This window comes from Aedes aegypti, chromosome 1 (assembly GCF_002204515.2).
Source record: "Aedes aegypti strain LVP_AGWG chromosome 1, AaegL5.0 Primary Assembly, whole genome shotgun sequence".
In the NCBI taxonomy this organism is placed as follows: Eukaryota; Metazoa; Arthropoda; class Insecta; order Diptera; family Culicidae; genus Aedes; species Aedes aegypti.
Genome location: NC_035107.1, coordinates 268,726,309 through 268,751,535, shown reverse-complemented (window position 1 = coordinate 268,751,535; position 25,227 = coordinate 268,726,309). Strand labels below are relative to the sequence as shown.

Sequence of the window (25,227 nt, the reverse complement as noted above, 5' to 3'; positions counted from 1 at the left end):
CTAATTTGAAGTTAAATATCGTGGGCAAGCTCGAGGCGGTTTCTGAATCTATTCGGGAGCTTATAATGGTGAAAAAGCGATATATATATATCAAGTATGATTGTCTAATGGTCTGATTCGCAGCATACCCAAAATATATGTTTTCTTATCTTGGCGCAAAAAGTGCTAGTGTAGCCATAGTACATCGAATACCGTCGTTGGGGGTGAGAATGGGTCAAAAAAGGATATGTACGATTTATGTATTGAATAACTTTCGCAATTTAACTCCAATAAACTTAAAATTTGGTATGTATGTACTTTGATGATACTTCAGTAACTGTCCAAAAAAACATTGGAAAATATTTATTCAGTGCAGCGATACAAGTGAATGAAAAATGATTCAATCTCACCCCATAGAGGAGGTGACATATTGGGTCACTGTAATTGAAATAACTTGTTTTTGAGAATATGATTGCAATACCATTCACAGCTGATAAAATGTTGATGATATACGAAGCAAACAAGACGAAAGGACATCCAAGATGTTTCACAAGTATTATAAACCCACTTAAAAGAACGATATACCACAAAAGATCAAAGAAAACTTGTCGCAGTGGTTCAATAAATTGAAGATCAATAAGAAAAAATATGTCTACCCAGCATTTATCGTCAAGTTTACACAAATTTTCTTGTTTTTCCCCTCAAATTGTCTTCAAAGTCTCATCCCCATTGCCATAAAGTCTATTTAGTTCCCCCAAAGGTTTACAGAGACAGTGATTATTTTAAACCTTCACACACCAAAAAATTCTTAGATTTACACGTAACGTAATATTAGCCTCAATCATGCAAAGCCATTTATCATGTATTACTCAATGATAAAACCTATAAACACAGACAAACAGACGTAACACTTAGAACAAATCTCGATCCAAATCATAGTCACGAGGACGTGTAGGCCAAATGCTAAAATTAGTGTATTTGGCCGACGGGCCAACAGATGGCGGTAGTGTGTAAACGTCAAACGCGAACAAAAACGATGCGAGCGCTGCGGGTGGCGAATTGGCCACCTACCATATTTTTGAAACGACCGTTAGAAATGTGGTCGATGGACAATGATGAAAGTGTGACGTCTGTTTGTCTGTGCTATAAACACATCTATTATATCCAACATTGTTACCAAAATCCTTAATATTGAACGCGAAACGTCTTCTCTCGAAGAATGTTGCATGCAAAACGGCATGGTTTACATGATTTTCACGCTGAAAATTCAATCATAAATAATGCACATGGAATGACAAGCCGTCGATCCATCCATGTGCATTATTTTTGACAGAATATTCAGCGTAGAATCATGTAAACCGAGAATTCTTGTTTGCAATTTCACTTTCAAGAAGCAAGAAAGCATGCAACATTAGTGAATGTTGGATGGAAGATCATGAAATGTTTCAGTTTTACTCAAGTTTGCAAGCATTATCGAATGCAATGAGACAGTTTACATTAATTATCGTTGAATGTTCAGTTGCAACTCGTTTTACATGATTATCATAAAAAATTACGTGCCATGTAAATTTGAGAATTTTTTGCTGTGCAGAAATCGTTAAATTTCGGTGCGACATTCCACGATCAATACATTTTTGGCAGATGTTGACGTCATTATCCCGGTATTTCAGCGATCCAACCATGGGACAGGACACTTTGATTAAATTAATCCATTAATATTTTTGAAACACATCGAGGAGGCTGTGACTTTTCTTTTAAGAAACAAAGACATATGACGTTTCAAGATATCAACCTACATGATGGACTCAAACACGGTGAGCTTTTTATCTTTACTTCAAATCTTAATGCAATACATATATTATTTATATTGTTGTAGGATCATTAACTTTTCTGGGAGCGAATCCAAGCAGCGGTTGGTCTGTTGCCGAAACATATTATGAACATCCTTGATCTTCAAGTATATTCATCATGCGGTGCGCTTGGGGAAATTCAAGAAACTGATTTTTCCAAACCGAAAACGATCTGAGGCTGCTTGCCCCTATTAATAAGCACGGTGTACTATATTAAGAAGGTGATATATTCCGAAAACTGACAGCTACTTTACGACGTCATTCCCATCCACCTCGAACAAATTTCCGAAAAAAATGATCTAGTTACCATATACCTTCCGGACTATGGCACGATAGGATTGACGTCACATGTTTACAATCAAACTTTATATTTACATCAGTAAAGAGCCTGCCTTGTTAATTTTTATGCCGTGTGATAAAGGAATCGCTTGATGTGCAACATTTATATGGGCATTTTGCAGTTTCGCCCAAAAATTCTATATTTCTGAACGGTGACCCTCCTTGGTTTGTAGCACTACGTTTTGAACTGGATGACGATTAATTTTAAATGATATTAAGTTACCGTATTAGATTCACATCACCAACCAGTCAAATAAAACAAGTGGGTAGATACTCTGCTGCTTACGCATATTAAAGCGTCCCTTGTTTCCATCCATAAAAGAACTAAGGTCTTTTAGGACATATTTGGACATTGCATTTTATTTTATCCACATCCATCATGCAATTTTTATACGTTTTTTTAGGAATGATGAAACACGCTATTTACAAAGCTACTCCTTCAATTGATCTTTCAAAATCCAAGTGTGAAATAGTCTCAGAAGTGTTGCACTTCATAATTCGTAAAACCACGTCTCATATACTAGATCAAACTAAAAACCTGAACTAGCTCCACATAAGATTCAAATCTATTGTCAATCTACCCATATGTTTCGAAACTCCCAGTAGTAGAAGCATTAACCTAAGAATGCTAATGTCGCTGCTGTTCGTGTTACCAACATCTAGTTTGCCACGAACTGACAGCGTGAGTACCGGGCATCAAAGTGTCAAATTAATTATAAAAACCAAAACAACGACATGGTATTGAACAAACAATAAAAAACCATAATTTAAGGTAATAATAATTAAAATTAGTTTTGTGAGAACAGCGCTTCTAGCGTTCTACTACTAATGTTTCTATTCTCCCAGCACACTAGATAATATCTTTAATATCAATTGTAATATTATTAATATATATATTAATATTTTAATACCAGACCAAGTGTCTTGCCCCATGGATCCAACTCATTTGTACTTCCGTGCAATGTTTCTATAATATGAAAACACTAATAAATAATTAAATTTAACGTGAAGATGCATCGAAGCCAAACCTCGAATTTTCAAGAGCACAAATCTAGAGAACCAGACAACCGTTTGTGCTGAAAATGCTACTCACTGGTCACTAGCTGGTGGTGACCAATCGATTAAGTTTTCAGCTCAAACGGGTGTTTGGTTCTCCAGATTTGTGCTCTTGAAAATTCGAGGTTTGGCTTCGATGCATCTTCACCTTAAAAAAAAAATCCATTAGATAAAATATTACGATGTTGTTTCGCACGAAAAACAGTTGCTGGTTTGAGAAGTTGTCAAAATGAATGCATTGTTATTCGATGCACGGAATTCTCAACTAGATATGTTTGATGTTTCAGCGATGCTGTATTTAGAAAGAATAAACACATCTTAATGAAGAAAGAAAACACATGACACCGTAGGACGACAAAAAAAGTAGACTTGTGATTTCATTCACCATCTTTCTTCCTTGACCCAATCTCACCCCCATTTTAAATGTTTTAGACACCGTACCGAAAAAAATGAAATTTTTGTGGTAAAATCAAACAGATTCCGGAAAAAACAACAAAACAGATAAAAGCACATGCGTTATACTTTGCACAGGAGAACTTTAAAGTTTTACATTCTATCTAGTTTCAACATACAAGTTTATTGATACATTAAACAAAAACTACTATTTCCAAATATGTATATTGTGATTAATTATGTGTAATAATATGTTTCCTTGCATATGAATTATAAATTTTAGTAATATCAGCGTTATTTGCTGAAATATTTCATAAATCATATTATTCTTTTTTGACCCAATCTCACCCCCAGACCCATTGTCACCCCCATCGGCGGTACTATGGAACATTTGCCACACATTGTGGGGTAAATGATCATTTTAGAGCGTTTCCTAGATATCTTGCACTTCCTTCGAAAAAATGCTTAATTTTTGAAGGAGCTCTATGTTATACTCTTCTTGACATTCTCAAATGTTGTTATGTTGTTGCAATATTGTTAATTTATTACAATGTGCTTCTTGGAACAGTTGTCAGATCAGCGCCATTTTCAACTTGCATGATAAATTGTGACACGGTTCACGTTCTGCATTGGCTCGCAAAAAAAAAAATTGTGTCATAAATCGAATTACTATCGGTAAGTTACAACTTTAGGTATTATTACATGCTGCTTACGGTAAAAAGGTATTTTGTTTTCATTTCACATGAAAATTTCTATGGTCTAACTTACCCCAAAATATTTTAATACCCAGGGTAAGTGGGACAAGCACCAGAATTAAAACTTTTCCTACACGTTTCAAACATTTTCTTAGAGAGTAGCATTAAAATATTCAAACGAATATTTTTTATAAAAATAAATCAATCTTATGTTACATTATTGCTGAAAAGGGAGAAGAAGTGACAAATTTTTCCTTAATATTTTTTTATTATTTTTATTTTTGAAAAACGAATTTAAAATTGAGCGAAGATAGAAACAACATTTAAAATACATCATAAGAACGATTAATTTTCTATATTTATTTGAACCTTATTTGCTATTTCTACCAAATTCAGTAGTTGCGGAAAACATGTCCATCACATTAAGTGGTTTCCCGCCATGCATAAGAATAATAACAGAACATATTCAAAAATTCGTCAATTATTGAAAGTTTACTTACTGCATTTCGATTGATAACTTATAAATTATATATTTTGAACATGTTATATATCTGTTTACAATTTTTATGAGAAATTTTCAGTTGAAATTAAATGCGATGTGACATATTATTAAATGTAGGGTTTCTTCCTAACACGTTACGTATTTTATGGTTGATCCCTTATGTACATCAAATATGCACTCAAAATAAAATATCTATGATTTATCAATCCTGATATTGCAACGGTTGACTTATTGATGTGGTTTTACGCACGAATTGGATGTGTCCCACCTGTCCCGTTTAGCGAGGCAACTGCGTCTATTAACTCATTGTACATCTTTCTTCTAAGGAAATTATTCGATCAAATTCATGCACACACCAGTAAATACAGTGACTCAATTTCATTTTCGTACGGGGCACTGTTTTCATATCAAGTTGGTATAAAACTATTGAATGGTGCATGGACTTCGATATACTTTATCAATAATGAGGGTTATAGGTGTCATCTATTGTTTGGCAATGACAAACTGTATTAATTTGCCTAAATCTTTGAAATAATTGAAAAGTATTGAGATTGTGTCTATAATTGACCCAATTCCATATTCGTACACCTAACAAAAAAGAAATATATAGCATTCAAAACTAATTTTTAATGGACTAGATGATTACTTAAGCTCTTCGTTGTGTTGTTCAGATGCAGTAGAATACATTTGGAAAATTTATAAGCGGACATATTTGAAACTTAAGTAAATTTAAGAAAAATACCAGTTTTACCATGTTTTTTGCTTAAATATTCGGTAAGTCGAACAATAAATTGCATTTTTTCTACATCACTCCCTTAAGAATGATAACTGCGAATATTACACAAGTTTCAAAAAATTATAATCAGTTTTAGAGTAGCTAGGTAATATAACATTTATAACAAATCCAAAACCAAAAATTGTAGTCAATTTCTTTATGTTTGGCTCCTAAATGTATATACATAATCCATAGTTAATGTTACTATCAAAACATTGCGTAATTATCATTTTTAATTTACATTTTACTACCAAACATGATTATAGAGAATTATAGAATAAATATTATTGCCATAACCGCAACACAAACGTTTTTTAAAATGATGAAAACAACAGGATATATTCTATTAAATAGTATATCAATGCTCTCTGCTCATTCAAGTTATTTTGTATTTTTCTTATTAAATCAATAAATTGCAAAATATGGTGCTATTTTGAATATAATTTGAATATTATTTCAAAGATAATTGAATATTACGATGACATCATTTATGTGGAGGTATGTACAGCGTAATTTAGGGTACTTTATTGTAAAACGACGTTCGTAGTTCAAATTATTTTTACAGACAAGTTCAAAATTAACATTTACCTGTTGTTTAGAATGAAAATTTGGTTTACAATGATTAAAAATATCATTTTAGAAGAGTTTTGAACTTATGGCACAACAATTTTCTGAACTGAGAAGGGATAAAAACTGTTTATGATTTCTGTAAACTGTATATATTTCAACTAAATTTCTATCAGAGTTTAACATTGGAAAACTGGCATTTCTCATAATTTTACCTAAATTTCATATATGTCCACTAATGAATTGTCCAAATGTATTTCACTACATCTGAACATCATAATAAAGCATTTCAGTAATCAAATAGAGCTTCTAAATTTAGTTTTGAACGTTGTGCGTATGAATTTTGGTAGGTGTACGAATATGGAATTGGGTAAATTTTAGACATCAATTCAATACTTTTCTATTAATCCAAAAATGAATGTAAATGGAAACATTTTGTGATTGGCAAGCAATAGATGACACCTATTACCATCAATGTGGATAAAGTATTTGACGCTCAATACTTCATTTAATAGTTTTTTACTAACTAACAGTATCCTGTACAAATATGAAATTGGGCAACTGTATGTTGCCAAAATGTGACCATATCGTTGGATTTGCAAAATATTGACATTTGAAAATTACTCTGAACAATTGGGTTCTAAAATTTTTAATGAAACCTTGTTTTTATTCAATAACACGAAAGAGCATCTAACTGCAACAACTTTAGCAATTTTTCCCGCTCAAATAACGGCTATATTATGTTTAAACTTTAATTTAAAAATTGGGTCCATAAATGAACCTTGACACTTGAGATCATGTTTGACGTTCGCTTAGTCGACAAAAACACCACAGGGGTTTTAGTTTTAACACTGGGGTTGTTCCTATCTGACGTTTCGGAAGGGACACGGAAAACAAAATACACCCAAAATTTGAGTTTAAGCCAAGGGGTGTGACAAAATCTAATAAAATGATTTTTGGGTTGAAACCAACGGAAAACATTAGAAAATTGAGTAAACATGTGTTATTGGCCTAAACTTAAGCGTTTGGCACTTAAATTGGGACATGGCTTTAGGACCCTATTTGTTTGAACCAGGGACGAAAACACTCAATCTACCCTCGCCTACATTGATACTTGCTGGGTAGAATCTTCGTTGATTTTTATTTGTTTTTATCCTCACCTTGACAACACAACAAAGATTGGCAAAGCGCTTGCGCAAGATTGTCAGTTTCCTTTTAACCTGCGGCTACTCAACCGCTTTTTGATAATCGGAAACAAAAATGATATTCATTCTAACCAGCTTGACTTTTTTACATCCTGCTTCGGGAAGTTGTAATTTTTGCACGAGACACACTGAAGACGCGTCAATATCTAAGACAAGACGTGACAGGTCACAGTGCAAAAACGAAACCAATTACCTGTCAAAAAAGACCACTTCTCATTGGTCATTTTGGCAAAGGCCTACCTTCACATCGTTAAGTTAGATTGCAACAGGGCACTTTGTTGCTAGCCCGGCCGTGTTGCTAGTTCATAGATTGAAGTTTTTATCAAAAGTTTGGAAAATTTTTATGAAATCGTTTTGTTTCAAATCTATTTATATTCGATGTTGAATACAAAGCAGGTGCTCCTACAATGAAAAATTAATAAAATAAAACGTAATTGTAACTAATATAATGGAAATTACGTCAATTATCTCTAGAATATCGCCAGTTTTGAATCGTATCCTGATTTTTTTTAATATATTATCCTCTATTGTACTATATGAGTAAACCGTGCAAGAAACAATCAAATTATGAGCCTTGATATTTGAATTTGATCACAAGGTTTGTTGACAAAGGATAATGGTAACACTGGATTTAGTATCGTCAAGGTTATCGACTGAAAAACAACGGGGCAGTCTTAGTTGAGCTGTCACGTCCTGTCCTAGGTCAATATAATCCATTCCGTGCATCGGATCCATCATTACCCGTAAAGCAGCATATTTGTTAAGGCGAAGTAGGCCGTCATTGAAATTTGTATGCGTCGTTGATGATTGTTGCTAATGCATCTCAAGAAAATCAGTTGGTTTTGCACACAGCTGACACAGCTGAAAAAGTATCAGCATACTTTATGCATGTTAGCGCTTACAGTGATACTTTTTCAAGTCAATATAAACTATCAAGACTGAGTTGTATCACTTTGAAATACAAGCTGAAAAGTCATCATTGTTGCCAAAACGAATGACGGGCTACTTCGCCTTAATGCATTTGAACCTCATTGATAACCAATTTTCTGAAACTGACACTCTCCTGCTTCTGATAATCAAAAACACCAACGACATACGGGCATCGTTGTTTGTTTTGCTCATCTACGCAGTTGGAAGATTTGTGCCATCACCATATTTGAACCTATTTCACCATCTACCCGATGGAAGAGGAAAGGGAAGGGAAAGATGGGAGGAAATAGGAGTGGGGTCCCTTGAAGAGGGAAGATCGCATAAGCAAAATGAGAGCATGTAGCGGCATACCGCAATGGGTTCAAACAGTGCCCTAAGAAGGGCAATGCAAAATGCATGAGCCTTGCAGAGAGCCTATAGGGAAGATGCATTAATCTTCGCCCCCTTCCTAGTTTTCGCCCTCCTGATAGAACATTAGCTTATTTTGGATTGTAATAAAATAAAACTATTTTCTTTTGTAACTGATATGAAAGAATAAAAAAAATATACTGTCGGACGGGGCTACTTTTGATTCCGGGGGCTACTTCGGACAGCCACCTTTTGTATTTATTTGCAGCGTAAATATTAATCTGAGCAATTTTGTATCTTCAGCACTTTTGTTAACCAATGTATGCTCTACTACTAGGCATGGAATTGTTTTTTGGAACAACATCAACAATAACAGGATGAACAAGAAAACATTTAAAAAAAGTCCGAATAAATATTCACAAGGTATAAAACATTGGCTATGCAAACATTGTTTGAACTTTCCCCATGTCGTGTAAAGTTATTGGGAGAATCACAAAACTATCGAATCGTCATGTTTCATAAAAATCTTGTGATTTCTTTGGCTTAAAATCGTTTTTTATAAAAAAAATAATTGATCAAATGTCTAATTTTTACGACTTTTATTTTATTATAATGTTTAGGTTTAAATATTTTACAAGATAAAAAAAATTAAAATAAATATTTGTAAAAGTGACTGGACATGAAACACACATATTTTACACCAAGTTCACAACATGATCTTTAAACAAATATTTTCCGTCATATTTTACATGAATTTGCAGCACAAAACAATTGCTAAAATAAACTACTCTTAAGTCAGCTCTAAACTGCTAAGAAGCTAAACGCATATTAAAAAAGCAAACTTTTACTTCTTTACGATCTTGTAAAACTTTACTTCATAATATGCGTTTTTAATGAAAATTACTTTTTAGTTACAGGTACAGGTCGGACTCGATTATCCGGAGTATCGATTTTTTTTTCACTCCAGATAATCGAATCCTCCGGATAATCGAATCACTAAGAAAAAAAAATAAAATCTTCGATAAAAGAACTTAAATATTATCTTTTTTCAATGTTTAATTTATATGATGATTTTTGATCAGCATATTCAAAAAACCGTTTTTTCAAACCCCCATTCTCTTTAATACGTCAAAAACTGCAAAACAATTTATATTGTATAGTGCAATACCAAATTGCCTCAGATTTATGCATAAAAATTGAAAAACAAGAACATCAAAAAACAAATTCCGGATAATCGAATCCCGGATAATCAAGTCTCCGGATAATCGAGTCTCCGGATAATCGAGTCTCCGGATAATCGAGTCCGACCTGTATTAATGTGATCCTTTTGCATATCGTTCATATAACAGAAAGAATAGAAAATACAGTTTTTGTACATAACTCATTAACAATCGCAGTACCTAGTAGTTACATCGTTCTTTTATGTCAACTTAAAAACCAAGCATTCGTAATTGATAGTTCCATTTAAGAGAAAGTTGAAAGTTTATGTTTCATACTGCAAACTGAAAATAGTGAAAAGCATGTTTCGCTAAAATTTGTTATATATGTATGATTGTTTCGAATTTTGCAATTTTCTAAATTATGTTTATCAATGAAGAAACCTTCAATAACATCACAATGGATGATAATCCATAGAATCAGTTTGAAATTTATAAGAAAAAATCATTTCATTATCAAATGTCCAAAGTAGCCCCTTTTTGTCATGAAGGACACACTTTTTTCGCTATTCAAGCATTTTTGTTATGTTTTGATAAATTTTCCTCATATTTTGCATACTCGTTGCGTTCATATACAACTTAAAAATATGCAAGAATTATCGATATCTATCCATAATTCTAAGAGTTACAAATCCTCAAAGTTGAAGAATGTGAAAATAATGTCAAAAGAAGCCCCGTTTGACGGTATATTGAACAAAAACTACTGTTTCTAAAAATGCATATTGTGATTAATTATGTGTAATAATATGTTTCCTAACATATGAATTATAAATTTTAGTAATATCAGCGTTGTTGGCTGAAATATTTCATAAATCATATTTTGCCGTTTTGACGACGGTAGTAAAAACTTTAAGCGACCTATATGAGCGTTACTCATTATGCATTGTGGATCGAAAATGGCTAATGGCTAAATGCCCCCTAATATCCATTCTATACCGATTTTCAATCTTCCGCTATCCCTGACCATTTTTGGAAATTTGTCATATATAATATTCCATACTAATATACTCATACTAATTTCAATAAGTCTCTAAGCGAAAGCTAAAAGTAAAGTGAGCTCTACTATATAAGAAAATACTGTAGAAATTCTTATACAATACCTAACTTTATGTTGGATCTGCCCTAGTCAGGATGTAAAACCAGAAGGACTGATGGTTTCGTTTTCCTAATTGTTCCAATTATTCGATCTCAATGACAAAATGCTTCCTGCACTCTCTTACTTAATAATCCATGTCCATCACGTCTATATCACACTGTCAAACATGTTCCAAACAGTATTTGAAAGCGTTATTCGAAATGGTGGCAACTAATTGAACGTTTGCTTGAGTTAAGGATACATTTTCAAACATAACGGATTCAACCCACCGACTAACATTTTGAAGTCCATTATCAAGCTGGTGCAGATTTTAGGCTTTTGGTCACAGCCATATCAGAATCGAAGCAGTGCGAAACCACTGGCCATGACAGCAACCTACATCGTGTGGCTTCTGCTACCAGGAATCGTTTACATCATTCGACAGCAGCCCAGTTTTGCGATTCTTTCAAGAACCGCAGTCGAATCGATCGCAGTCACAAATGTTATATTGCTGATCGTCAGTACCATCGTTCATCAACCGGTGCTGGAGAAGGCCTACGGTGATGTTCGATTCGCATTGGATAGAGTTTCCGACAGTTTGGACCGAGAGTTGCAGCTTACGGTCGGTAATATGCAATCGTTAACCGATCGGTTTTTTAAACTCTACATAGGATTCGAAGCGATTGTTGGATCGACATATTGCTCAGTTAATCCGATACTGACATGCGTCAAATACGTGCGTACCGGCGAACTACCTCCGTTACATGGAATCATTGAGGCAGAGTAAGTAGCTCATATAACGACGGTAGTTAAGAAAATGATAGATTCTTTTACGCAGCTTTTACATATTTGATTATACTTCAAACTTTTGGATATGGTTGCTTGTAGTCTCAATATGTGGGCTACCAATGTTCAGTATAATAATAGTCATTGTCTCGATAAATAGTCTGTATTGGAGTTTGATTCATTATGTTTCAGGATTGTTCAAAGTAGTGCGTCTAAAATTGTTGCATTTTAGTACGTTCTCGTCTGAAAAATCCCGAATCGATGAGCTAAATAACATCATTGAGCTGCACGATGTCATCTTCAGGTAAACGATCTTCAATAATTGGATGAAAGATTCTAGCTCATCAAATTCCAGAAGTGCCCGTTCGCTGGAGGAAGCACTAAACGTATATATGCTGATACAGTTTGGCACGTGTATTATCATGATATGCATGACACTAATGGTTTTAATTTTGGTCAGTTCGCAATTAGCATTGCCTGACAAACGGGTGAATATTTCATTAACAATTACAGGCAATCGATGACCGGGACTTGTTGATCAAAATGGTTCTCATGATGTCGTTTATCCTCTTCCACATTTTGGTGTACTCGTTGTTGGGATCGGAACTGATGGCCGCAGTAAGCACATTCCGTTGACTGAAGTGGCTAATCATCAGTTGAATCTTTTTTCAGAGCGCTTTGGTGGCAAATGCGGTCTATGAGGTTCCTTGGTACCAATGGTCCGTTGCCGAGCAGCGGAAAGTTCTGTTTGTGTGGATGCGATCTGCACATCTGCACATCTGCACACTACCGCGCTTACCACGGGGAAATTTTTCTACATCAACCGCGAAACGTTCGGAATGGTATTTGTTTTTCTTGTGTATTTAATGACGGCTTCATCCTCATTACGGTTATTCAATATTTACAGACTGTCCGCACCACGATGTCTTACTTCACCGTTCTGATGCAGATTTACGTGGCGCAGTAAGGTGAGCTTTTGCCTAATGATCTAGCAGCACATCTATGAAGTTTGTGTCATAATAATAGGGTCCTAAAATGCTTGATGAAATCTTATTTTTATTTAATAACACAAAAGTGCATATTACAACTTAAGCAATTTTTCCCGCTCAAATAACGGCTGTATCATATTAAAACTTTAATTTAAAAATTGGGTTTATAAATGAACCTTGACACTTTTAATTGCTTTTGACGTTCGCTTAGTCGACAAAAACACCACAGGGATTTTAGTTTTAACACTGGGGTTGTTCCTATCGGACATTTCGGAAGGGACACGGAAAACAAAATTCACCCAAAATTTCAGTTTAAGCCAAGAAGTGTGACAAAATATATAAACGATGATACACTAAATGATGCCTTTGCTCTTTTTAGATATAAGCTATTTTACTTGCCGATTTTTTTTAAATTTCATTCATTTATTTAGTTAACATCTAGACAGATAACACTGAATCAACAATTTTACGCCACAATACTCGGTTCGTAGCCGCATCTTTCCATCCTCGGTTCTGCCCCTCGCTCGCCAAATCGATACGCACTTGATCCGCCCCTTTAGCTCGGTACGCTCCAGTCCGCTGAAGATCGTCCTAAGCACCCGACGTTCGAAGACTCCAAGTGATTGCAGGTCCTCCTCGAGCATCGTCCACGTTCCATGCCCGTAGAGGACTACCGGCCTTATGAGCGTTTTGTACATGGTACATTTGGTGCGGGTTGACTGCAGCTTCTTGTGGGGGCCATAGTAGGCCCGACTTCCACTGATGATGCGCCTCCTTTATTTCACGGCTAACGTTATTTTCAGCCGTCAGGAATGGATCCAAGATAGACGAACTCGTCGACCACCTCGAACGTATCCCCGTCTATCGTAACACTGCTACCTAGGCGAGCCCTAGCTCGCTCGTCCCCACCAGCTAGCATGTACTTTGTCTTGGACACATTAACCACCAGTCCAACTTTTGCTGCCGATGTCCATATCATCCGAAGCAAACAAATTGACTGGATCTCGTAAAAATTGTACCCCAGCTGTATCGTATCTCCGCATAAAACATTCTAGTGCAATATTTAACAACATGCACGAAAGTCCATCACCTTGTCGTAGTCCCCGGTGGGATCCAAACGTACTGGAGTGTTCGCCCTTCACACAATTTTGCACACCTTCCATCGTCGCTCTTATCAGTCTCGTGAGCTTCCCGGGAAAGCTGTTCTCGTCCATGATTTTTCATAGCTCTACGCGGTCGATACTGTCGTAAGCCGCCTTGAAATCGATGAAAAGGTGATGCGTTGAGGCCTGGTATTCAAGACATTTTTGGAGGATTTGCCGTACAGTAAAGATCTGGTCCGTTGTCGATCGGCCATCAACGAAGCCGGCTTGATAACTTCCCACGAACTCGTTTACTACAGGTGACAGACGACGGAAGATGATCTGGGATAACACTTTGTAGGCCGCATTTAGAATGGTTATCGCTCAAAAGTTCTCACAATCTAACTTGTCGCCTTTCTTGTAGCTGGTGCATATTACCCCTTCCTTCCACTGCCAAATTGTGCCTATCAGCCGGTGCAGACAAATGGCCAGCCTCTCCGGACCCATCTTTATGAGTTCAGCTCCGATACCATCCTTATCAGTAGCTTTATTGTTCTTGAGCTGGTGAATGGCATCCTTAACCTCCCTCAAAGTGAGGGCTGGTTGGTTTCCATCCTCCACAGTACTGACGAAGGCATTTCCTTTGTTGTCCCGTCCTTCATTGCCTGTGCTCTCAGCGCCATTCAGGTGCTCGTCGAAGTGCTGCTTTCACCTTCCGATCACCTCACGCTCGTCCGTCGAAATGCTTCCATCCTTATCCCTGCACATCTCGGCTCGCGGAACGAAGCCGTTGCGGGATGCGTTGAGCTTCTGATAGAACTTAAGCGTTTCTTGAGTTGCCGTTTCCGTCTATAGCGTTCCTCGTTCTGCCGGTTCCCTTGCTGCAGCATGACCACCCGTGCTGCCTTCTTCTCCTCCAAAACCTCCTGGCACTCCTCGTCGAACCAATCGTTCCGTCGACTCCGTCCCGAAGTTGCTCTCAGCTACATCGTTGATGGCTGCTTCTACTGTTCTCCAGCAGTCCTCAAGAGGGGCTTCATCCAGCTCACCCTCTTCCGGTAATGCAGCCTCGAGGTGCTGCGCGTATGTCGCTGCGACATCCGGTTGCTTGAGCCGCTCTAGATCATACCGGGGTGGCCGTCGGTACCGTACGTTGGTAACGACGGAGAGTTTTGGGCACAGTTTGACCATCACCATCACCAGAGTCGATGTTAGCGCCACGATAGGTCCTGACGTCGAAAATGTCGGAGAAGTGCGGTCGATTTGAGATTCTGTCTGCTGTGATGATCTCCAGGTGTATCGGTATGGAAGGCTGTGCTGGAAGTAGGTGCTACGAGTGGTCATATTCTTGGAGGCGGCAAAATCAATTAGTCGTAGGCCGTTTTCGTTCGTCAGCCGGTGGGTGCTGAACTTTCCAATCGTCGGTCTGAATTAGTCCTCCTGACCAACCTGAGCGTTTAGATCTCCTATGATGATTTTGACGTCGTGACTTGGGCAGCTGTCGTACTCACGTTCGAGCTGCGCGTAAAAAGCGTCTTTATCATCAGCATTCATTATCAATTGTTTAAATTAATGAATAGCAAATTGCATGGGTTATTTATGCTGTTTATTGCTCTTTCGCAAATAATTTATTCTGTGTTTTTTTTTCTAAAAATATAGATATCGTACAATATGGTGAAATTGGTCACGTTTAAGCCATTCTGACTTTTAAATTTATTGACAAAATTAGAGATGTACTATTTACAAAAACTAAAGACAATAACATCACTGTAGTATATCAGATTTCATGTGGTGCTTGTGAAAAATCGTACGTAGGTGAAACAAATGGATTTTTCTGTAAACGTCTAAATCAAGTCTAATTAAATTAAAAACAAACAAAAAATATTTGCGAAAATTTGCGATAAAATAACTTTAAGGCCGCACGGGACGTCATCATAATCACCCTGTCCATTTGAAGAAGCAAATCTCAAGAACCACTCCATATATCGATGCGAAAAATGTATCACTATGATTCTATATGTGTAGTGCAGCATAACCTAACAAATTTTCAGCTTCATCGGTTCACTAAAACTCGAGATTTGTTTCCACAAAGTTTTGATGATAATTATTAGAGTGAGACAAAAGATAGGGAAAATAACACGGTCTCCCGTGTCACCTTAATATTATCTGTTTTCAATGCTCTATTTATATGATGCAGTGGTGTAGCCAGAAATCAATTAAAAGGAATACTAGGGATCTTGAAAAGAAAAAAATAGACCAGCATACACAAAAAAAAACCTTTTCCAAACCCTCCTTCTCTTATCTACGTCCAAAACTGCAAAACCATTAATATTATATATTGCAATACCAAATCATCTCAAATTTATGCACAAAAACTGAAAAACAAGAATATCAAACAACAAATTCCGGATAATCGAGTCCGACCTGTATTACATGAGCTTAACAAATCTCCCTCAGATAGTTAAAACACCAACTTTTTCCATTTAAATCATGATACAACCTTCTACAATATTGTTCGCTATAGTATCAAGTAGTGTTTTTGACATTCTGGGTTCAGTTGAACGCGATCCACAATTTTCCTGTACCAAACAGTAGACGATGTGCTGTTTCCCATATTATTGAGCTACAAATCCCATATAAACTTCAATTCAACTGCGCCAACTCACAGAACAACCAACGTGCCTCGTGGAATTATACAACTTAATTTTTATCCCATACTGAGCTGGGCCAGTCCCATCCAGAGTGACAACACTAAGCGGTGGGCTTTATATCAACTGATTCGTATGAATCACCCCTAATCCAAAACGACGAAGTGGTAGCGTGGTAGAGTACATGGCTCTCAAACAGAAGGTTCTTGGGGGCTGTTTAGGCACGTCAGGAGTTAATAATCAATGTTAACTTCCTTTTCCCGATCAGCCTAGATAGCCGCGTAGTGTCGGTAGCGGTTGTTTCAACTGGCTAAGAATCACTACGGACTGCCTGTTCCGGTGGTAAAAGTCCACCTCACAGGTGACCCCTAATTCATACGGCTTTAAGCTTACCGTGCCTAAGAATGAATGGTTAGGGGGGTCTAAATAAAACCTAGCCGCAAACGGAGCCTGTGGAGTTCCAGGGCGCCCTCTACAGTATTATGCCCTTCCTGTGCTACCCGGAGCAATGGTGCAGGTGACCTTGTGTTTCTCCGAGATAATCGGCTGCCCTTCTTCAGTCTCAAGCCTGAGGCTTAATAAGGGTGGGATTATTAATACATTTAATGTAATTGAGTTTAAATTTTCACCTCTATGCTTTTCGCCTTTGGCGACTTTTAAGAGATACCGATTTGGTTTTTGTTCGCTGCTGATCTTTTTCGTTCTGAGATTGCGAAAAGCTTAATCTTGCCTAGTTTGGGTAGTGGCTACGGCTAGGATAGCTTAGTTAGATCAATCTCCAGCATAAAATGTCAGCAACGATCAATCTTTATAGACTCATGCAAATGGTACAGCTCAAGTGGCGTTAGTTCAAAAACCTTACTTTTGTAAACTTTTATCTAGGAAACCTAGTGGACCCAGTTTTTGCTACTTTCAGAAACATGAAATGACAAATTCGCGTGCCATGCCTCGTGCATGCGTGCTCGTAAATAGCGCTGACGTCGCCATACTCATTTCTAAGTTAACAACCAGAGATGTATGTGCTGTCACAATTGATATTTCTGTATGTGACCTCAATAGGAAATACGTCTTTCGTTTTGTGGTGTATTTACCACATGATGAACCATCCTCAATGGATGATTTCAAACGAGTTGTCGTTCACTGCCTATGATTGTGGGCAATGATATCAATTTGAGAAGCTCCAGTCTGATGGAATGCTTAAGTAGTTCAAATCTTGGATTACTTATTGTAGGAAATCCTCCAACCTTCATGGTATCTGCTAGAGAAGAAGTGTTACACATAATGCTCTGCTCGAATAGAATCAGTCACGAGTTAACGAATTGGCATGTATCAGATGATGAATCATTATCTGATCATCGCTACATCTCTATATGAACATAAGAATGTAAATTTGCAGACTTTGCATTTGTTATACTCCACAAACTGGGAATTGGTTGTGACCAAATTCCATGGATTTTCTCCGTCCATTGGAAATCCTAGTGATTTGGATGTTTCCACTTCCGGTGAATTGGGACACAATTGCCCTTGCTTCGAGTGATCTCACAATTGCTTGTCACTTTGCTTATAGGAAATGTTCCTCACAACTCCCTTCGCGGGACGAGTGGACGTCTGTACATTACTAAGCCATCCAAAAGGGTGGCTGAGTATTTAACAAATCTGTCAAAGCAGAATTGCAGTCGCCTGGTTACAACCTTGACTGAAACTGACTCAACTATCACATGGCAAATATTCAGTGTATTGATACATTTGTGTGTGGTAGTTGTGATTCCGATTATGGAACTTTTTTTATCACCTGATATGTAAATGTCAATTTTTCGCGTAATTGCGATTCCAATTACTTGGTAAACACTTATTAAGTGAAACTGATTTCAGAAACCTGAATTTTCAGGACCTTCTGGTATTCTTAACCCGCTGTGGTAATGAGCTATAGGCTCTCTTTACGCTCATGCGTTTTGCAGTGCCCTTTTTAGGGCGCTGTTCGAACCCATTGTGGTATGAAGCTACATGCTCTCAATTCGCTTATGCAATTTTCCCTCTTCAAGGGACCCCACTCCTATTTCCTCCCATCTTTCCCTTTCCTTTCCTCTCCCATCGGGTAGATGATGAAATAGGCTCAAATATGGCGATGGCACAAATCTCCCAAATGGCGGGGAACGTGCCTCTGGAGCCGGCCTTCTGATACCTTCTGATACCCATCCAGAGTGACAACACTAAGCGATGGGCTTTATATCAACTGATTCGTATGAATCACCCCTAATCCAAAACGACGAAGTAGTAGCGTGGTAGAGTACATGGCTCTCAAACAGAAGGTTCTTGGTTTCGAATCTCATTCTGGCATTTCATTTTTTTTTAATTTAACGATTATTTTATGGGGGTTAAAGACGTTCCGCATGAGGAGGTTTGGAATAATGAACAATTGACATAATGAGAGTTACATGCCTTCTTTAAACTGCTACCTGTTCTTGTATGAAACTGCTTTTTGCGAAACGTCCCTTATGTCAAACTTCCTTATGCTATATTTATCGTCCTTATGTGAAACGTCTTTATGTGAAATGGGTCACCCTCATTATGCGTCATAATCTTGTTTTTTGGATTCTGATTTATACCCGTGTGTCAAGCTGCCATTCATTGTGCATTTAAAGAAAATAAACGCTTCTAAAATGAACCTAATTTTCCCAATTTCTCAATTTTAAATGATACAGTCAACTCTCCCTTACTCGATATTGAAGGGACCATTGAGTTAGGGAGGTATCGAGTTACAGAACACAAAACCAATGCAACGGCGATCCAAAGGACCATGAAAACCAGCTTTTACTCCAACACGATATCGAGATACGAAATATCGAGTAAGGGAAGGTTAACTGTAATACCACAATCTCGCATTATCATGATAGTATCTTGAAAAAAAAAATACGCTATTGGTGAACTGAACAGTAGTATACACACCCAGTTTTAAAATTATTCGACGGGTAATTTATAATAAAAACGTCACCGGAAAATTCATGTTTTCGTGAGCATTGAAATTGAGACTATAGCCGAATATCACAGCAAAATGTTTTATTGCACGCTCAAACGAAATTGCTTGCCGTTCGTTGTTGATCCCATTTGAATTTCTCTGCAATCGCTGAACAACACTACTTCAGTCTGACTCCAGTCAAACAGATTCCGATGATGGTGGCTATCGTCTCCACCGTCATCATAGAGACCTCTCATTGGTTAGTGTCAAAACACATCATCCACGGAACTGTCATTCTGAACAGTTTTAACGTAAGTGTTGCTCTATACATAATATTGCAGAGCGTAGGACCAAATATGAAGCCTTGTGGTGTTCCGGTTGCCACCTCTGCGCTTCCAAACAACATTTACCGTCGAGATTCCTGTGCGAAAACCAAACTGCTTCAGTTTGTTAACAAAGATGATTAGATCCTTTTAACCATCTTTGCTGTTAAGGATAATCCTTTTCAAGAGCTTTCCGAGAATATCTTGTAGCAGCATTTGCTTCTGAACCTTTCATATTTCGTATAGTGTTAGCGGCTACATCGTTTGATCGTGCTACAGGAACGTACTCTACAGTATTCTGTGTTTGTAGAACAGGTACATCACATACCCTGACGTGGAGATGTCTTTGGGTAAGTACTGCAGAGATAGTGCTTTGAAGAGAAGATTGTAAGATAAGATACCCAGACATTGAATAAAAGAGATGTGCTGATGTGGCAACTATATCAGTCACTAGCCTGCGGTTGGAGCAGATGCCTTGTTGATGTGTAGTTCAGCTATTTTCAACAGGTTATGTGCCCTGGAACGCCTGGAGGACACTGAGGTGAGTTCGATGAGGGACCACGAGGAAGCACCTGGACGATGAGACAGGACATGGACGAAGAGGCAGAATCTCGCTGAGGAGGTAGAGCCTGGACGAGATGTGGAGTCTGCACGGGAGGTAGCTTGGACGAGGTACCCAAGAGTCGGAGGCCAAGATGCTGAGATTGATGCTTAACCGGGATTGTGCAGCTGACCAGGACACAGGTCGAGGCTAGGAGAAATTCGGTGCCGGAAGGAGTTTATAGTACAGAAGGAGCTCGGTGTGCGGTTCGGTGGTTTGTGATGAGGAAGAGTGTTTCATGCTATGTCTGAACCAGACGATTATAAAAATCGTCTGGTTCAGACATAGCGTATGTTTGAGAGCAGGTACATCACACACCATACAGTGGAGATGTCTTTGAGTAAGAATTGTAGAGGTAGCGTGAAACTTAGCGGGAGATTATACAGTGCCAGGCCAACTCAGGACACAAGAGACTCTCCGGCAATCCCAGGGTCGGTTAGCTACTGGGTAATCAAGGGCTTTCACGTACAAACACTGAAACAGCAACTTTAACGTTTCTTGGGCATTTATTAAAAAATCCCTAATTGTGGTGTGTGCGTGTTGTTCTGTGTATTTCAATTTAGTGTAAATTTGTTATGTGTAACCTGAACTAATTGCTGTATCGGTGCATACCGCTGCCGTTGGTTGGTGGATGACGAATGGCCGACACAGCGACCCTAATTGTGCTGTGCGGCCGGAACTCTCACCGGAATGATGAAGCGGGCGGATGTACAGACGGGTTCTTCGGTCCGTTGCCGGACAAGCGGGCGTTGCTGGATAATGGGATGCAGGCGTCTTCCCTCTTAGACACAATCGACCGGCCGTGGCATGGCCACCTTGGACGGCCGAGAGAGGAATCTCCTTGACATTTAGGGCCTCCGGGTCGAGATTTTGGTCCCCCTAGAGGACAAGGTCCTTAGCGTTTAGGCCCGGAAGTCTATTGGCTTCACGACCCGATCCGTGTGCTGGACGGCAGAACCTGATTCAAGGTCCGAAACAAAAGAACAAACACAAGAGCAAGAACAAGAGGTCCTATTGGACACAAAAGAATCAATATGTTTTCCCGATTCGTGCAGGGTTAATTTACCTGAGCTTAAATCTTCCCACGCAACCACTTAGCTTCTACTAAGGGCTATTAGGGGGGGGGGGGGGGGGGTCTTCCTTAAAACCACTGCACTAACTCACAAGTACATCAATAGCACACGGACGCCTGATATTGAAAGCTGCCTAGGGTTTGCAATGGCTACTCATTTTCAGTTTTCCCACATTCCGTCATTTCCTACATTTAGCCATCCCCTCTGTCAAGTTGCAGAATTGGTAGCAACGAAAAACATTCACAGCGGTACAGGATCCTATCACTACCCGCATAGAAAAACACAGTTTGCCTTACTTTCCAAACAGTACGGTTCTCATAACTGTAATGGTTAGTGTACCACAAACAGTTGTTTTAATGCTAGACAATATGAAACCAAAAACCTTCAACTGTATGTAACGTTTTATGTTACATATGCCAAATAGTGACAGTTTATTGAAATGTTCAAATAATGTTGAATGGTATAGGCATGAACATTCCCACAAAATAGTGGCAACATAACATTACAAGTTGTCAATTGGTTTTCATTTATTCTTGCGGATCACATCAATACATGTCCATATCACTAAATGTTACATTTATGGAACAGTTCGGCAAACAGTCACTCACCCAATGTATTTGTTAACTCACATTCTGAATAAACACGCCTGAAAAATAGCACGTTGGATATGTAAATTTCACAGAACAATCAATTTTGTCTGTGAATCAATGTTAAATTTACGTTTTCACACAACTTGATTAATATTTTTTTCATGTGACATAATGTGTGTACCACCCTTACATTTTTTCAACGCATTTGGTAAATATTCATCTTTTTTTCTTTTGTAAAGAAAACTGAACTACGCTAATTGAAAAAAAAAATTATCCCATTAGCAAAATGTATAAAATCGTGTACAATGTTTTGAGCGTGCATCTTTTCAGTTGCATGTGAAAAAAAAAAAACAAAACAAAAAAATACAAACCGTTCGATTGATTACGATCCCCAGCACCTCAAGTAAAATTAAAGCGATTCAAGTTTTAAATTGTGATATGTATTTGATTCGAAGAGCAGCGGATTTGTACCGGCATTTCCACTAGTACGTAAATGGTGTGATACAGCGCTAAAAGCGAAAAATTGCTGTGAACCAGCTCAAACAAAGGCGCTGCTGATGCCTTCACTGGCCTTCCAGCCATAAAATGGGAGAAAATGCAACGGAATTCGATTCTTCTCGACACTGTTAAGTACGGAAAAGCTAGACCGGACAGGATTGGATCAGCTAAAGCCGTTGGAATCATCAAATAGGTGAGCTCGCGAATTTTATTATAAATCAGAAAAAGATAACCTATGCTCGATGTTCCTGTCAGGTTTTCTACCATCTAACCGTATCTGCCGGATTCATGCCTGCATAGCTAGTACCAGCTGGAAGCTTATGTGTCGATTGAGCTGAGACGTCTCTGCCGGAATAAAAGCTGTTATGTCGGATTTAATCAACCCTGCCTAGAATGTTTTGCTGACGAAATGCGGGGAACGTGCCCCGGGAGCCGGCCGTCTTCTGCATTGAAATGACTAGTCTGCGCTGTTTTTTTTTTTTTTTTAAAGGCACTCCGTGCTCGTGGCCACTACTGTGCCGGAATCAGTTTATCTGTATCTTCCTTACCGATACAGTTCTATTTTTAGCTAATCTATATTTACATCTGCTTTCACTCTCTTCTGCTCTTTTGCTCTCACACCGAGCAGGTAGGAGAGTGCTCTGCTGTTGGTCCAATCGATTTTCATAAGCCATAGTCAATTGCTCTTGCGGTGGTTCGTTTTGCCGTGTTCCTGAGTCGTTTGAGGCTAGCTGCCTGCGAAGTGGGTCAGTTTGTCTCAGTCACCATCTGATACTGACGGAGGATGGATGTGCTCCCCTAAGCACGGTCCTCCGTGCGGCGTCTTCTGGTGGCTGGACGGGTTATTTTTTTGGAGGGGCTGGGAATTGAATCCATGACCTTCCGCTTATGAAGCGAAAGCGTTACCTCAAGGCTATGGACCCCCCTTAGTCTGCGCTGTTGATTCTTGCAAAAGAAAGACAATAGTGTTTAATATTCAGAATAAAATTGTGTATGAACTTGATCCCCATGTAATAATTAAGAAAGATTTGTCCATTTTATGTATACGTGTATTGCTTCTTATTCGGCATGCTTTGCGGTAAAAAATTAATAAACCAAGGTGCGAATAAAGTATTTTCATTCATTTGTAAGTCGAAGTGAGTAAAAAATCGTAGTTTGCTGGTAAATAATTTTCTCACGAAAAGCAATATAATATTCATCTATTATTTCCATACAATATAAACACAATGCAACAGTACAGCATAGTGTTAAAATACCACATGGCACCATAAATAAATAATTTAACGTACAGTATTTGCTTCTATTTAAATTTTACAGTTCAACTGTATCAAACCTACCCGCATAACAAAATACAGTTTGTCTTACTTTAAGAACAATAAACATCTTGTAACGGGTACGGTTAATGTATCAGAAAAAGTTGCTTTTATGTATAACCATATGGACTTCAAAGCTGTTCACCATTTCAAACAGTATGATTAACCCACACCTGTCAGTAACAATATATGATACTGCTCTGATATTGTTAAATTATATGGGAATGGATTCAAACAAGATATGGTGAAAACTTTACGCCACCATTCGGCAAATTGTTTTTGTTTTAATTTGTGCAACACCCTCACACATTTGCATTTGACAATATTGAACTACATTTTAACAGTTCGACAAATAGTTACATTTTGTTGGTATTTGTATGCGACAATCTAGCATTGAGTGTAGAAAAAAAATCGCCGTCGGATTGCCGTCGAAGAAAAACAGTCGAGTTAAACTGAAATTATATTTACAAAACAGCAATTCACATAAAAAATGACAACTGCGATCGACCCAGTAAGTACATTTATTTCGCCAATCTGTTGGATGTTTGGTTCAAACCCAATCCCCGTAGGAACTGCGCACCAAAATCGATGCCGCTTGCCGGATGGAGGAGGGATTCACCAAACTGTACAACGAAAAAGTAGCCAAGAAGCGGCATCAGATGACCCGGCTCTACATGGACAACGGTTTGCTGGTGTGGAACGGAAATGGTGCTAACGGGAAGGACAACATCCAGAAGTACTTCCAGGAACTGCTCCGCTTCGAATACATTATGAACACCCTGACTATAATTGAACCATCGCAGGGCTGGTAGCGGATCTAATTTTCTATTTTAATTCTTTAATTCGAGTCTTTAAAAAGTGCAAAATTAAATGCAAATTCCTGTGCTTTAATAATGTACAACTGAAGTCAGTTATTTAAGGAACTATGATGATTTGAGTAAATACTTGATCAAGTTGAAGCATTATTTTTCTCTTCACGTATTAATTTGTTTCATCATTTCTTATTTAATGAATTCAATTCAAATATTTGATTCTTATGGTATAACACTTACATACCAGTATGGGATAGGGTAAAAATACAATAAAGCACCGTAATCCAATAATTATGCATACGTTATTTATTTCCCTTAGAAACATATGGTTCAAAATTTATTAAAACTATTTGGCTAACATTAATTTTGCCAGAAAATGGACAGTATATCTACCTTTTGGGAAACTGTTGATGAGAAATTTTGTTCGAGAAAAATTGACGTTTTCAAATGGTTACATAACTTAACCGCCTATTCCCCACATTGTGATTTTCCTATTTACCGTTTGTCGAATTGTTAAAAACGTTTCGGGTATGGTGGATATATTGTTATTTTTCATTGTAACCAAAATGTTTCAGATATTGTTGCAAATTGTTGTGGACCTTTCGGGAAACTGTACTGATATAGT

At 37.8% G+C, this 25,227-nt stretch overlaps 2 protein-coding genes across 2 annotated transcripts; both read left to right on the top strand.

Moving 5' to 3' along the window:
• The first annotated feature begins 11,825 nt into the window (after positions 1–11,825).
• Positions 11,826–12,813, top strand: LOC110674111. Its single transcript, XM_021837777.1, has 5 exons — positions 11,826–12,021; positions 12,073–12,172; positions 12,231–12,335; positions 12,390–12,559; positions 12,625–12,813. Coding segments are annotated over exons 1-5 (558 nt in total). The 5' UTR covers positions 11,826–11,839; the 3' UTR covers positions 12,626–12,813.
• Positions 12,814–23,796: 10,983 nt separating this feature from the next.
• On the top strand, positions 23,797–24,879 carry LOC5573333 (NTF2-related export protein). The gene is made up of 2 exons (XM_001654503.2): positions 23,797–24,301; positions 24,360–24,879. The coding sequence occupies exons 1-2, from the start codon at positions 24,281–24,283 to the stop codon at positions 24,600–24,602; spliced, it is 264 nt and encodes an 87-aa protein (XP_001654553.1). The 5' UTR covers positions 23,797–24,280; the 3' UTR covers positions 24,603–24,879.
• The last annotated feature ends 348 nt before the right edge of the window (positions 24,880–25,227 follow it).